Source organism: Aristolochia californica, unplaced genomic scaffold, assembly GCF_029961685.1.
Source record: "Aristolochia californica isolate CCGP_79_NKW_82.1479 unplaced genomic scaffold, dmAriCali1.0.hap1 SCAF_1, whole genome shotgun sequence".
Classification (NCBI taxonomy): Eukaryota; Viridiplantae; Streptophyta; class Magnoliopsida; order Piperales; family Aristolochiaceae; genus Aristolochia; species Aristolochia californica.
In genome coordinates, this window is record NW_027181770.1 from 5,453,996 (window position 1) to 5,469,771 (window position 15,776).

Here is a 15,776-nt window from a genome sequence, read left to right on the forward strand (position 1 = left end):
AATTAAGAATCCACAGAAGAAAAAAAACGAGGGAAAATTATTTTCTGTTGTTTGATAGCAGAGAATTTTAATCATCAAAATTTTAAAATATAATTATTTATTTTCATTTTCTATAGGTATCCGAACAAAAAATATATATATATCTTTTTATTCCTTTTCTTTTCTTTCTTGTTCTCTGATCTTCATTTTACTTTCTATATTCCAAACACAGCCCGAGTGAATGTATTGATTACACCCACTCCTTGGCCTTGATATGGACAACCTGGCAAGTGGCTACACATATAAAACTAAAATGGCTTGACTTGTAATATTCAATGGCAACAACATTTTTCATGAACTCCCCTAGAGACTTTGGAGCTTAACTACCTAATGTATTCATCAAATGATTATAATTTATTCATTTCCCAATGGTCTCTTAGGAGGGTACTTAACTGATTTACTCTTTTTTTAAGTATACACTAGCTTTAGTCTTAATTGAACAAGAATCCTTTAATATAAAAGAATCATTAATCTAACTCATATATTCCTTGATATAACATTATATTTTTTACAAAAATACCCATTTACTCTAGTTACGCTTGTTAATTTCCTTTTAGTTGGTTGATAATTACTCTTATTTACCTCAAACCTTAAAGACAGATCGATAACCCTTTTGGGGTCCTCAACGTTTAATTTTTTTGTTTACTAATGAAATAAACATTATTGATAGATGTATTTATTTTTTATTTTTAAGTATATTAAACTGATTATTATACATTAGTATACTCTATTACAAAGTCTTAAACTCCTATGGAGAATTATTATTTTTATTTATTTTTATAATTTTAAATATAGATTGAGCTCCGCTCGAGCTTTTTGAGCTCTAGGTTAAAATTTTTGGGCTCCAACTAAAATTTTAATTTCAATACCTCTATAGTAGTGTATCAAGTCCACCATTATCCCTAATCACCTTTGCAGTCACGCCAGCGGATATTCTATTTCGCACGTGCGCTGCAACGGGCGCCGGTCAAGGAGGGACAACAGGTCTGCAGAGTCAAAAAGGGCTCGAAAAGAGTTTGTCGAACCTTAGATCTGTCTCTGTCTTCCTTCGAATAAAAATCAATGCGGGTGACGCCCCGCAGTCCCAGGCCTGATGCTTTGGTTGGTAGACGACGGCAAAGGAAGCCAAACCCGAACCGAAACCTCCATTTCCCTCTCCTTTCTCTCTCCTCTTTTCCGTCCTTGCGTAAATTTTCTCTAATGTGTTCGGTCGTTCAAAGTCGCCATACGTCCGATATGTCAGCACCTATTTCCAGAACCGGTCGCAGCCAAAGACAGCTTCACTTTAAACCACCCTCTCTTGTCATTAGTTTTGGGGGCGGACTGACGGCCGCTGCTGCTGCTGCTGCTGCTGTTGGCGTCGAATCCTGTTAGGATTTTCTGATCGTAGAATGGACGACCGGGATTCGATCGCCTTGTCAGCCGTGAACGCGCTCGGTTTGGGTTTCGATCTCACGTCGGACTTCAGGCTCAGGTTCGCCAAGGGACTATCGGAGCGACGGAGGTTGGTGGAGATTGATGAGGAGAATGTTAGGGATTTGGTGATTCCCGGGGGGCCGAGAATTGTGGGTGTCTCCAAGGATATTCAGTGCGACAAGGGGGATCGCCTTCGGTATAAATCCGATGTACTCGAGTTTAATCAAGTATGTCTTTCTCGCTCTACCTCTGTTTGTTTTTAGTTTTTCTTGTCTCCTGGTTGTGATGGCGGAGCTGCTGAGTACGTCTTGAAGAATTTGTTAATTTAAGTGTTTTTCTAGTTTATAGAATCTTGCCGTGGTGGGACGATTACTGATTCAAGTTCTCTTTTTGATTGTTTGAGTGTGGAATCTGTGTAATTTGATGGATTTGAACACTATATTCACGTTTTAATCATCATTAGGATGAACAAAAAACTGTTAGGATAACTCAGGGCTTTAAATTTGACCGATGCTCGAACAATACTTCTAGTAGGTCTAAAGGCAAATTTGATTTCTCTGGGGATTAAAGAGCGCCTTTCTAGAAAAATTCTGGAGTCTTATGACACAAGACAAGTTTGATGTTAAGACTCCCTGTTTTATAAGTTGGATTGCGCTTTTTCATAAGATGCTGAAGTTAGAATTTTGACAGCTTCTCCGAGGGCAAGCAGGTTATGAGGGATGTGTTACTAATCCTAATAGTTTACTATCACGGCTCCCTTAGTCTGGAGGTGGTTCAAGGAATGTGATCGAATGGTTTCAGGAGAAGGAAGATTGTCCATGGTGTTTAGATGATACATCTGTACACGTTAAAAAGTTTGAGCAAGGACTAGATATTCTATGGAATCTGGTTCCTAGGATTGCAAATTTTCAAGTGGATAGACTGCCGAACGAAGGACATGAGGATTCAAGTCATTAGTTCTTTTTCTCCTTTTTTGACCTTTTTCACAATTTTTTCATTTTCCTTTCTTTCTTCATTCTTCCTGTATCTTTTACTTATTTATGGATTTTGATCTCTCTCTCTTGAGGTGGTTTATCTTATCTTTAATAAATTCTCACATGATTTAAAAGAAGAAACAATATTTCTTCCCACAGTATAACATTAGAAAGTGATTGTTGCTTTATGTATGCCAAGGGAAAGCTGGGAGGTGACCAACAGAGCCACCTCTCTTGTTCCCTGTTTTATTTTACTAAAAGAACTGAGTGGCTTCTGTAAATTCTGGTGAAAATCTAACTGACAACTGGGTTTTTTCAAATTTACAAAATGCTGGGGCTTTACTGAGAGGAAATTTTATGTCAGTTATTTGTACTAATTTCTAAGAGGTGTGGCAATATAATTTGATTTTTTCTGAGATAGAGGTTATTAATTGTGGTTTTTGTGTGTTGGCCAACATTTTTAAATGCCTGGAGTGGCTAGATGGAGTTTCCTGTTATTTCTTCCCCCAGTATAGCATTAGAAAGTGATTGTTGCTTTATGTAAGCAAAGGGTAAGCTGGGAGGTGACCAACAGAGCCACCTCTCTTGTTCCCTGTTTTTTTTTCCTAAAAGAATTGAGTGGCTTCTGTAAATTCTGGTGAAAATCAAGCTAACAACTGGGTTTTTTCAAATTTAAAAAATGATGGGGCTTTACTGAGAGGAAGTTTTATGTCAGTTATTTGTACTAATTGCTGGGAGGTGTGGCAATATAATTTGATTTTTTCTGAGATAGAGGTTATTAATTGTGGTTTTTGTGTGTTGGCCAACATTTTTAAATGCCTAGAGTGGCTAGATGGAGTTCCCTGTTCCAGTTAGGCCAGTTTTCTCCTTAAGTAATTTTTTTTATAATTTTTTAAATCCAAAATGAAGGTTGTTTATTTTGACTATCTGGGAAACGAGGACATAGACCATTATCCTTGCCAAGGAAAAGTGTGTGTATTGATATTAAACTTCTAGGTTTTATTTATTTTATTTTATTTTTTATGCGGACTTATTTTTGTTTGACATTCAGAACAAAAAATATGAATTAGAATGGATCCTATTTTGTGGCTTGCCACTTTGCCGTCTCCTTATATTTTCTTTGTTTATTGGATCCATTTTAAACTTTATTCAGTGGTCTTGCTTTTAGATCATTTATCAGTTTCAACAAAATAAGAAATGGAACAAAACATTTATCTTTGTCCGTTAGAACAACAACTGGTACATGTGTGAAGGAGGTAATATGTATGTCCTGTGGGAACAAATATCTTAGAGTTGCTGTTGATAGAGAGACAGAAGCAAACCTAATTTAGGAGATTAGAGATTTCAGTGGAATTTCTTTTGTTTAACATATTTGTTTGGCCAGATTTTCTTTTGACACAGTAGGGTTCTGCTTAGTATAATACTCGTGGCTTTAGTAGTTCTTCTTGTCATTCAAATATTCTTATTAGATAATCTTTAATCATGATTTATGATGTTCAGTCAATTTTTTTCACTTTCTTTGACATATTTGGTGTTCTGTTATTTTGTCATATCCAGATGTCTGAGTTACTGAATCAAAAATCTTGTATACAAGGCAAAGTTCCTTCTGGTTATTTCAATGCTGTTTTTGACCTAAGTGGAGTCTGGTTTGAGGATGCAGCAGAGACCAAGTATCTCGCATTTGATGGATATTTTATTTCTCTCTATGATTTTCACCTAACTGTATCTCCATTAGTCCTCCGAGAGGAAGTCAGGAAGGCTGTCCCATCAAACTGGGCTCCTGCATCCTTGTCCAGGTAACTGTGTTTCTTGCATGTATTTTTTGTGTGAATACAACTTGTCAAGATTCCAGCTGCAATTTTTCAACACTCTTGAATTTGTTATGGAATTGCAACTAATGAGACGTGAAGTTCTGGATTGCCTTTTGACCCGTTCTCTTTTTTTTGATAATGGTAAAAAACTTTAGATTTTTTAAGCTAGGGCACCCTGGGGAGAAAGGTTACAAGAGAGAGAAGAAAACCTTGCCTATGTATTTACTTTTTTGTTCCTTTTGTACCTTTCATTAATGTAAATTTAAGGAGGGAGGTCAGGGTATGTCAAAATTAATATTACCTCACCTTAGTGTGTGCACCCTTCTGACACATGTTGTTTAGGGGTGGCAATTTTACCCGATTACTCAATTACTTGTTTTACCTGTTTAATTATAAAAGGATATGGAATAAAATTCCTTACCCGTTTATAAATTCTAGTCAACTTTCCCGATTACCCGTCAGCCAGTCTATAAAAAAAACCTGAGTTCTATATAACATATATCCAGCCTAGAAGAAGGGAGAGAGTAGAGGATAACAAACTGTTTTTTTTTTTTTTAATATTAAAAAGATGTTTTATTAATTTTATAGATTTATAATATTTTATAGTTTTTGTATGAATCTTAATGTGATGTTGTTGTTTAAGTTCAATTTTCAGGTATTTGTTATCATATTTTTTGTGGTTATAAAATAGTAGGTTAAATTATCCATTTGCTTACGCATTTACCCATTTACCCATGGGTAAACAGGTAAAAAAAATCGGATACGGAATAAGTTATCCATTTAGGTGAAATGGGTAACGGAACAAAGTTACGGTAAACGGAACGGGTAATGGAATGCGCAGTATTTTTGTCCATTTCCTGTTTACAGCCCTACTCATGTCATTTCACCCTACTGCATGTACCCAGCTGGTAAATGTCATCTCACTATAGTGCATGTACCTAGGTGCACTTGTCATCTCTCCCTGCTGCATTAATATGATCTCCTTCTAGTAGCATGAGATATTTTGGTATCGTATAAGCCTAACTGCCTGATGGAGGATTTTGTGGTCCTACAAAGACCTGTATAATAGAGGAATGGGCTACCTTTTGCTATGTCTTTTTAAGATTGAAAAGACAACCTTTGGTCTTGCTATGCTGTGATGAGAGGTCAACGCTACTCTTTCCTGTTTCAGATTATACTGACTTATGTTAGTTCGTTATCACTCTTTAACTGCTAGAGAAAACCATTGGATCCTTGAAACATTAAGGGATTAGGCATTGTCTTGGGCCTCATCAAGATAGTGCTACAATCTCCATGGAGGGTCAAGAGAATTCTGCATCCAGCCAATAACGAGTTTAGTTTCGCCTTCTGCAAATAATAGATACTTGAAATGCTCCTTATAACAGTGTCAAACACTGGAGCATTTGCTTGAACCTCAGCTTCAAAAGTCTTTGTTCCCCGAGGGGTGGAGTATTCTAAGAGGATATGACCAGAAAGATCTCTAACAACACCACCAACTCCCTGTAAACCAGGATTTTAGAAGGAGCTTCTGTCAAAGTGAAGTTTGAATTTACCATTTGATGGGGAAATCCAGATCACCACTCTTGAGGCATCAAAGTTCACTTGCTTCTATTCTTGTTGGGATTGGATATAAATGGAAAACCTATCTATCATAGTAGTTTGACAACCTTGTTAAATAACCTTCTATAAAACCTCACTGCCCAGCCTGGCCAATATTCTTATTTTTTATTTTATTTATTTATTTTTAATGCTTTGCTTCATTGGCTTTTCAAAGCATGTTTGATGTTTGAACTTTGAATACCTAAAAATGAGCTCTATAGCATTATCCTGCTTTAATTTTCAAGTGGCAGCAGAAGGCAGTTGAACTGAGTCTACTTGACCAGTTTGATGCCTGGTTCTGTTTTTATAGCATTGCTGTTATAGTTCTTTCGAGTATAATTTCACCAGCTAGATTAGTTGACAGGTTTATACAAACTTATGGCACCCATATAGTTGTGGGAATGGCACTTGGGGGTCAGGACATAATATGTGTTCGGCAGAGGCCTTCATCATCTGTTGCTGCTGCTGAGTTAAAAGGCCATCTGGAGGATCTAGGAGACTATATGTTTTCTGATGGGAAGAGTCTTTCCCCTCTGCATCGAAAAACACGAGAAGGCAAACATAAGGTGTTTGTTACTCATGTTTTATTTGGTCTTTTAGAGGTAAAACCATTAGTTAATATTCATTATTCCTTGTAGGTTCCGGGCGTTTTCAGAGACATCTTAAATGCTAATGACATGCAATTGCCCAGCTTTTCAGCTGACAAGGATGTAAGCCAAACTTATTTCACTTCACTGTTGTTTTTGTGTTTTGTTTTTTTGTAATTATTTTATCATTTTTGTCTTGTTATTATTTTCGTCTTTTTTTTAATGCATCAATTTTCTCATACCAGGGCATCAAAATAACTTGCTCAAAAAGAGGGGGTAACTTGTCTTCTCGAAGTCACCAAATGTGGCTTCAAACAGTACCAGCCAATCCTGACGGTATCTTCTTCAAGTTCATACCAATTACTTCTCTTCTCTCTGGGATCCCTGGCAGTGGCTATCTTAGCCATGCTATCAACTTATACATTCGTTGTAAGTGCCTTAGTTTTGCCTAAAGCTAGTTTGGTGTCAAATCAGGTTGGTTGACCCTCATAGGAAAATATGTTTAATAACTTGGTGTCCCTTATCAGATAAACCACCTCCAGAGGATTTACAATACTTTTTGGAATTTCAAGTCCCTAGACAGTGGGCCCCGATGTTTAACGAACTGCCTCTTGGCCCACAAAGAAGAAAGATCTCTTGCCCTTCATTGCAGTTTAGTTTCTGGGGTCCCAAGCTTCGTGTCAATGCAGCCCAGGTGCGTTTGGTTCTCTTGCTTTGGTCATAATTCTTCTTTGTATTGTACTGTGACAGTTTAGTTTTATTTTATTGGTAATTGAATGTCCGAGTCTGGAGCCTTTTTGGCCATTCTGGACTACAGACTTCTTACTTTTGTCTTCTTATGTCATAATGCTATGGCACCTGGCTACAAGTTTTTAGGGATTAAGCTAATTTGTTCATTATTTTAATTCACGACTTTGGTAACTTAATCTCTATAGTGGAATCTTCTTTGATCATTTGAGACTCTGTATCTCATAATTTTTGTTGCCTTATGTCATAAATGCTATGGCACCTGGGTACAAGGTTTTAGTGATTTATCTAGTTTGCTTTTCAGGTTTTTAGTGATTAAGCTAATTTGTTCATTTATTTTATAATTCACATCTTTTGTAACTTAATCTCTGTTAACTGGAACCTTTGTTGATTATTCATGACTCCATATCTCGTAAATATTGTTGCCTTAAGTCATAAATGGTATGGCACCTGGGTACAAGGTTTAGTGATTAAGCTAGTTTGCTTCTTTATTTTAACTTTACTCTTTGGCTACTTAATGTTGTAACCTTCTTTGACCATTCATGATTTTGTATCTCATACTTTCTGTTGCTTTATGTCACAATGCTATGGCATCTGGGACTCATTAAGCTAGTTTCTTCATTAAATAGGTCTCTCCCTTCTTGACCTAATATCAGTGCAGATCTAAAGAAAAAGCAGAACACATGCATGTGAAATAATTTATTTGTTAATAGATTATCATACTGAATGGTTGGGTCAGATTACCTCTTGGGTGATCAAGTTTGAGAAATACAGTTACTAGATATCTGAGTTTTTTTTTTTTTTTATGACAATCTGAGATAAAAAAGGCTCAAAAGATATGTGTTTTTTTTTTAAGGTTTAGATTATGCAGTTTGTCTGAGGGTCCAATAGTCAGATACATCTTATGTGCTGTAATCAGTGTTATGAAACCCGGACCAGACCATCCGGTTGAATCGGGTTCAACTGGGCCCCATGCCTTGTCTGGGTGGTCTATCTGCACAACCCACGCAAGGCTGAAAGTAAGATGACCCGGCTGGGTTATGTGGTTAAACCACTGAACCATGCAACCCGGTGGGCCAGCTTGAACTGGTGTTATAGGGAAAGAAATTTCTAGGCCCACGCACTACTCGCTACTTTTTGAGTTGCACCTGATTCATCCCCCTCAACCAGCTTTAATCTGAGATTGTGCTTATGAGTAATTTGGTGGGTTCCACAAGCTTATTGAGAGGAGGTCCATCTGAAGCTGAAGAGGGTTTGGGGACCTCCCTTTCCCACTTAAGAGCACCAATTTCATATTTTCCTGTCTATGATATCTTTGCCAATGGTGGCACTTTTGCCACAGCATCATCCTCCCTTTCATTTGCCAAAACCTCATCGACCACTTCATCATTTTCATCTTTCAATGGCTGTGCAATAGGCATTGTCTTCTCTGGTGGCAAAAACCCCACATAATCCACTACTCGCTAAGGGGGAAGCACCGCTCCATTCTCAGCCGCTAGGTCAGGTGCAAAAAGCCTCTCCGAATACGGTTTGAAGTCTTCCTTGCTGCTGAGATAGCTTTCCGTGGTCTCAGAACCGTCTTCTGTCTTGCGAACTGAAGTCTTCATTTCGTCCTCTATTATATTTTTTTGATAATCGCTGGCATTGTAGGAAAGGGGAGCTCGGTGACGATTCCCCCCAAATTACAGCGTAGGAAGGGGAGCTACCGACTCCCCTCCTCTGCTCCCCAAGGGATGGGAGGAAAATCCCTTGCTTCCCCAGGCCTTTTTCTATTTTCTTATTTTAAAAAATATCTAACTGGTTCTACTGGAAAAAACCCTGGTTGTACCGGGTTTTAGAAGGTGGGATTTATTAACATTATAACATTTGTATAAAACCATTGGTCTTTTTCTTTCTTTTGTTTTAAAGTGCAAAGAGATTTCATTAGCAAAGCAGTACAATAGGGGAAGCACCATTGCTTTTCAGAGAAATAATAAAATTCACAGAACACAGGGTGAGGCTCTCTTGGGGGGATGATAAAAGAATACAGATGATCTACCTACATTCCCATAGACCAGTCCATGGGCTGAGGAGTTACACTTTAAGATGCATCCAACCAAGTGATATCAAAAGAGCGAGGGGCTCTTATCCCTGAAAAAATGGGACCTTATCTTCATGTCAAACCTTGACAATTGCAGTCTAACTGATAAAAATTCTAAGGTCTCTTTATATGATAACTATATTTTGATTCTACTGTCAGATGATTTTCTTTTCCCAAGTGATGTCATTGCCTTCGCTTTTTGGTTGCATCTCTTATACAGTGTTACCGAGTGGCCCAAAGTATCGAAGTTAGAGTCATCTGTAGTGATCAAAATATGTTCCAAAAAGGGGATAATCCGCCAAATCACCATACACCCTTCTATGGTTATGTCTGATGGTTGGAGACCAAAATTTCTTGCCAATAGCACTGCTTGCACGTAACTAAATTTGTTTTTTAAATTAACAAAAACTTGGCAATGTGCAATTTATGTCCCAACAACAGCTTTTATATCCCTCTGGAGACACTTTCACTCCTTTCAAGCCATATATTCCATTAGATAGGAGGAGCAGCCTTCAAGTAGAGTTTGCGGCAGCTGTTCAGAATAAAATCTCTTTCTGAGGAGTTCAAGATTCAAGAAGCACCCTCTTGGTTTCTTCTTGATGTATTTTGACGAGACTGAGGATCTTTATAAAAATCTGATCATATCATAGTTACATACTCCTAGGAGTGCCACTATCAATATAACACTTAGGCTTGGGAAGTGGTCACCTGGCTGCATCTTACTGTTGACACCTCATTTCTCCCTTGAACCCTTTTGGTTTGCTATTTTGCTATGTTTGCTCTTTGTATGTTGTTTATACTATCTCTTCCTTGGGGCTTAATGGAATCCGTTTTCTTTTTCTCTCTTTCTCTCGTTTTTTTTTTTTTAATAAAACGGTCTCATTTGGAGGCATATATCATGTGCCTCTGAATCTTTTTCAGGATGGGCTCTCTTATATCATAGAAAGTCCTTGAAATGGGCATTACTTTATCTACTTATGGGTTGAAATTTTGGCTCAATGACCATATTTGGGTTTTTTGAGTTCAACTCTGACAAGTGTCGGGGATTTCTGTTGCCATTGATTTGAAGAAAAGTTCTTTTCTCGTCTTCTTTGCACTTAGGGGTAAGCCCTCATTGTGGAGCCTCTTGTAATTGTTTCCCTGTCTGTCAATAAAATTCTCACTGGCCATTAAAAAAAAAGATTGATTTAAATAAGAGTCTGGTTATCCCTGTTACTGACAATATTTATTTCTAACAAACTGCATTTTGTCATGCTGCATGTTGTATATTAGACACTTTTTTTCCGAAGATAATGAGAGTATCATAATTAGGAGGAAAGGTACAGAAAGAAAGCCTCAAGATGAAGAGGCCAAAAGTGCACATCCGTGGCTACAAATAAGCTAACAGATAAACATTACAAAAATTACAAGAAAGAAAAAATAAACAGTAAGCTAAGCGCAAAAGTTACAATATTAAAGCAACATGTAGCTTCCTGTGCTGGTTCATGCATGTTACCTTCTGTTTCATTCGTCTCCAAACAGCTTTTGAGGATGTTGCAGCTTGCAGAAAATATAAAATGTTGACCAATTTTTCTAATTCCAGTTGGTTGGGAAATTATATTTTATCCTTTTCTCTTTCCAGGTCTTAACTGATAAGAAGCCAATTGTTGGCCTGCGGCTGTTCTTGGAGGGCAAGAAATGCAACCTGTTGGGCATTCATGTCCAGCATCTTTCAAGCATTCCTAGTATGGTGGCACCCTTGGGGGCATCTTCACTTTCATGGCAATGTCACTGGCGAGGGTCAGATGAATTGGAGGGCAACTACTTGGAGGCTGTCCAGTGGAAGAGCTACTCTCGTGTTTGCACAGCGGCTGTCAGTTTTAACACCGAGTGGGCACAGAGAAGGAGCAAGGGTGTCTTTGTAGTAACAGGTGCACAGCTCTTCACCAAAGGGAAATGGGGGAAGACAGCTCTTCATCTTCGTCTGCTCTACACATTTCTTCCTGGCTGTAGCATCCAGAAGTCAGAGTGGACACAGGCACCAGCAGCCCCCAACAAATCTAGCTTCCTCACCAACTTAAGCACAACTTTCTTGCAAAGGGAAGCGGCAGGGCAGCATAAGCAAACCCCAATAGTGATCAACTCAGGTGTGTATGCGGACGGCCCACCTGTCCCAGTTCACCATCAAAAGCTACTCAGGTATGTTGAAACCTCAGAGATAGTCAGGGGTCCACACCACACTCCAGGACATTGGCTAGTTACTGCTGCCAAGCTGGTAGTTCAGGGTCGTAAGATTGGGTTGAATGTGAAATTCTCTTTGCTAGACTACACCGATTGAAATGGGGAGGGTGATGGTGTATATAAGTCTTTCTTGTATTCTTAAATTTTATATTGTCATTGTGTTTATTCTTTTACTTCAGTTTTTTTGGTAGAAATTTACTTTCAGTTGTACAGTACTGTGTTATTTGGTTTATAACTCTTTAATGTGCCGATAAAGAAGCTGCTTTCTCTTAACCAGTTAAGAGTCACTTCTAGCATTTTCTTCATCACATTGACATTTGAACTAACCAATTTCAATCATGAGCTCAAGCTAGCGAAATATTTCAAATATTTCATTTCAGCTGTCCTTCACTTCCGCTTTTATCCACAGTACTCCACAGACTCGATCAAACACCCAGAAACACACAGAAAAAGGACAGAGAAGACCTCCAGACACGCTTTACATTACGTATTTAGTTCATTAAACAAACACCCTGGTGGTTGACGCAGCCGGCGATAGCTCGACCTCTCTGAGCTCCGTCTTGATGCCTCTGCCGGCGGCATTCGCCAGCGGGTGAATCCCCTTCTCCGGCCCTCTCATGTACGCCCTGTTCTCCCTTTCCTCCTGGAAGGATATCCCATTACGCTTCTCAACGTCCCGGGCTAGGTTCTCGTATACCTGCCCGTCTCTGGTGCAGGCCATCATTATCTGAGGGATGCCCAGCGGAAGGAGGTCACCCTTATCCACCTGCCAGAAGTGGATCGTCTTCCCGTAAGTCTTACACACTTTCTCCAGGTCCCGACGCTGGACCACCCTCGGAATCCCTGGCATGAACAGCATCCCGCTCTTCACTTCGTACTCATGGGAGTGCCACATCGGTTTCTCCAAGTCCGGCAGTGTCAGGAATGTCACCTCCGACACGATGTATTCCACTCCGATGAGGCGCGCGTCGGAACCGGACCCGTCGTAGATGAGGCACTGCCGCATCTCCTCAGTCTGGTGCGAGCAGAAATGGTGCGCCTCTAGTTGACGGGTCATGTCGTCCCCGTAGAAATGAAACCTGCAGCCAAGGTATGTCATACATGCAGCGGCTTCAGCTAGAAAGGATAACAGTACTAAAAAAAAAAAAAAATCTTGCAATATCCATTGAAAGATAGATCGATTAGAAGAATCGACTTACGCGCAGAGGTGCTGATGAATGTTTTTGATAGGAACAAAGCTTTGAATAGCGCCGGTTACCGTCTCCAGCATCGCCGTACCGGTGTGGACAGGTTCCCCCGGAACTCTCCCCTCAGTCGCCATCTCGCTAGTACTGTTCAGTCGTACCAACTACGATGACCTCTCCTCCCTGTGTTCCCCAAGCTTTATGTAGCACGAAGAAGAAGTCTGAGTTTCCCCTCTGCATGCAAACAATACGTGGCATTGTTTCTAAAACGTGGCAGATACTGTATACGCGCGTCCGAAGGATGAACACGTAAAATCTAGGCCCACTTAAAGCCCAATTTTAAAAGTGGAACTCCGTCAAAGACTTGTCTGCTAAGACTTCAGGTCGGCGGGCCCACAAGATTCGATTTTAGGTGGACCCAAAAGAATCATTTAAAGGGCACGCCAATAGCCCCACTGGACCAGCTTGATTTATTGACGTTGGCGAGCACTAGCAGTCGGCAAGAGGAATGATCTCTTCTAGCTCAGTTGGAGGCCCGTCAATTGTCATGATCCTTAAAGTCCAGTTCCAAGGTAATGTGGGCCCCCACATGAGACTCTAAAGTACGAAGAGATTAAAAGTACGAAGTGCACTCCATGCACGGGTGGGCACTCATCAATGAAACATTTCTCTTTCTCCTCCCCACCAATTGTCACGCAAATGAATCCAGCGTAACGTGGTATTAATCAAGCGCCACCATCATGACCAGGCTCTAAGTCCCCGTTTCCCCGTGTTTTGCTATTTTTTAATGGTGTAGCCCACTCACTTGAACCTGAGGCCCACTCACTTGAACCTGAGACTCAGTTGGATCGACTCCAATTTGAAAAGGTATAGGTAGGGGTGGTACCAAGCCAAACTGGTTCGTAAAACGTTCGAGTTCAAAGTATTTAGATCAAGTCAAGCTCGAACATATACAGGTTCGAACTTGGTTCGGCTCGATGCCACTTTAGGCACAGGTTGTATACGAAGCCGGAGTGACGCTGAGTCAGAATTGGATCTGAGTTGGAGTTGGAGTAGGAGAAGGAAAGTAGTGAATATCCAGAAGAGATTTTTTTTTTTAAAGTACGATTAATAATAAAAAAGGGAAGCACCACCAACCCATGGATCTTCCTTGGCGGAAACTGAAAGAAATAGAAGGCCTGATTCCATTCTCTTCATTCATTTCCTGTAAAGACTTGTTTCTATTGCTGCAATAATATCCAGATAAAGAGAGACAAAGACCTCTCATCTGAATTTCATCCATATCTGCACGCTCCTCCCTCTCTCTTCGATTCTGTGCAATTGCAGGTTTTTAATGCACTTCTGGGATGGTCACTGTGAAGAAGACAAGAGAGCCAGATGCGCCATAGCGGCCAGAGACATGTATCTTCACTAATCCCATCACTAAATAAAAGTTAGTTAACCAGTCATGTGCTTTACTTAGGCAAGAGGGCACCGAGGGATGGTGAGTATTATTAGTCTTTATCTCTTGTGATTTGAAAGCCCCCCATTAACTAATACTCGTTGTATTTGTGGCTACAATAATGCATTGGGCTTTCATGCTTTACCTTTAATTCCCCTCTCTTCTCGTTTTCTTCGAATCACTTCAATAATAAATTAAGAAAATTTTCTCTCAAGTTTCTATTTCTTTTTTTTTCTTACCAAATTCCATTATTTTGTGAGAGAAAATTTATTAACTATATTTTCTTTTCTCTCAATGATTCTTTGCTGCCAAATAACAAAAAATAACTTTCTCTCTCATTTTCTTTTCTTTTCCGTGGGTTCCAAACATGCCATTAGGGAAAATTTTACGGATATCTGAATAATGTCCTCATATGGATTAAGGTCTTTCATTATTTATTGCCCTTAATTCCGTTTCTTGCTAACTAAATAAAAAACAACTATACAAATCTTAGAACCTAATTGGAACCATAAAAAAGGAAAGAAAAAGAGAAAAGGAAGTTTTTTTTTCTGTTGTTTAGCTGTAGAGAATCATTGAGAGAAAATCGCTTTCTCTATTAGTTAATAAATTCTTTCACAAAATAATGGTATTTGGGGAGAAAAGAAAAGAAATGGAAACTTGAGAGAAAATTTTAATTATAAAAAATTTAAAATATTGCTAATTTTCTTTTTCATTGTTCACTTCTATCCAAATAAGAGAAACTATATTTCTCTTCTATTTTCTCTCTCATTTTCCATGGGCATCCAAACAAGGGAAAATAAACCTCTTTTCTTTTCTCTTTCTCTTTCTTTATTCTCCACTTTTTGTCTTCCAAACACGACCCTGTTTGGAACCCACAGAAAAGAAAATAAAAGAAAAAAAACTAAAAAAGAAAGGTATTTTCTGTTGTTTGACAACAAATAATTTTTGAGAAAAAAGAAAATAAAAGAGAAAAACACTTTATCTCTTAGTTGATAAATTTTCTCTTAAAAAATGATGAAATTTGGGGGAGAAAAGAAAAGAAACAGAAACCCGAGTGAAAATTTTACTATTTTTTTCTTTTTCATTTCCTACGAGTATCGAACAAGAGAAATTACGTTTCTCTATCTCTCTCATTTTCCATGGGCTTCCAAACAAGAGAAAATAAATCTTTCTTCTCTTCCTTTTCTTTTATCTCCACTTTTCGTGTTCCAACACAAAGCCTTAATGATCGAAAATTTCCCTCTTGTCATTGTGATCGAAATTCAATTGTAAGGAAAAGGCCGAAATGCAAACATTACGGCTTATAGAATAATAGTTAAAAAAAATAAAAATAAATTCAAAAGCCAATCCACCCAACCCTGAAATTATTAGTTTGAATATTATCCACTCACGTGGTAGATACAACTACATTATCAACTAAACACTTTATAATTATGTAATATTTTATATCTTAGAATTAATAAAACTGGTATGAAAATCACTTCTTCTAGAAAGCACAAAGGCTTCCTCTTTCAAAGAGTAGGGTTACATCCATCACCAGCCTCCTTAAATTGTTGCAACTCTTTCTTCCCTCGTTAATTCCCTCTTCTCTCATGAGATAGTAATTTTTAACCAGTTTCAGTCAAAACAAAACGAATCTCAAGTTGATTTCATGGCTCGCCTGCTAGCTGTTTGTTTA

At 38.6% G+C, this 15,776-nt stretch overlaps 2 protein-coding genes across 2 annotated transcripts; one reads left to right on the forward strand and one right to left on the reverse strand.

Moving 5' to 3' along the window:
* Positions 1–1,100: 1,100 nt before the first annotated feature.
* Positions 1,101–11,685, forward strand: LOC137957115 (MACPF domain-containing protein At4g24290-like). The gene is made up of 7 exons (XM_068804837.1): positions 1,101–1,682; positions 3,987–4,225; positions 6,204–6,405; positions 6,478–6,549; positions 6,672–6,855; positions 6,954–7,120; positions 10,875–11,685. The coding sequence occupies exons 1-7, from the start codon at positions 1,431–1,433 to the stop codon at positions 11,568–11,570; spliced, it is 1,812 nt and encodes a 603-aa protein (XP_068660938.1). The 5' UTR covers positions 1,101–1,430; the 3' UTR covers positions 11,571–11,685.
* A 148-nt stretch (positions 11,686–11,833) lies between these two features.
* Positions 11,834–12,804, reverse strand: LOC137959302 (oil body-associated protein 1A-like). The gene is made up of 2 exons (XM_068806710.1): positions 12,673–12,804; positions 11,834–12,552 (listed from the first exon to the last, which is right to left on the reverse strand). Exons 1-2 carry the CDS (start codon positions 12,792–12,794, stop codon positions 11,973–11,975), a joined length of 702 nt encoding a protein of 233 aa, XP_068662811.1. The 5' UTR covers positions 12,795–12,804; the 3' UTR covers positions 11,834–11,972.
* Positions 12,805–15,776: the final 2,972 nt, after the last annotated feature.

What these genes read in the sequence shown, in the direction of transcription:
- LOC137959302 (XM_068806710.1), bottom strand. Translation starts at nt 12,794, where the DNA reads ATGGCGACTGAGGGGAGAGTTCCGGGGGAACCTGTCCACACCGGTACG. An exon ending in ATTCATCAGCACCTCTGCGC is followed by an intron (nt 12,553 to 12,672) that starts GTAAGTCGATTC and finishes CCTTGGCTGCAG; the next exon opens with GTTTCATTTCTACGGGGACG.
- LOC137957115 (XM_068804837.1), top strand. Translation starts at nt 1,431, where the DNA reads ATGGACGACCGGGATTCGATCGCCTTGTCAGCCGTGAACGCGCTCGGT. An exon ending in GCTCCTGCATCCTTGTCCAG is followed by an intron (nt 4,226 to 6,203) that starts GTAACTGTGTTT and finishes ATTAGTTGACAG; the next exon opens with GTTTATACAAACTTATGGCA. An exon ending in GCTTTTCAGCTGACAAGGAT is followed by an intron (nt 6,550 to 6,671) that starts GTAAGCCAAACT and finishes TTCTCATACCAG; the next exon opens with GGCATCAAAATAACTTGCTC.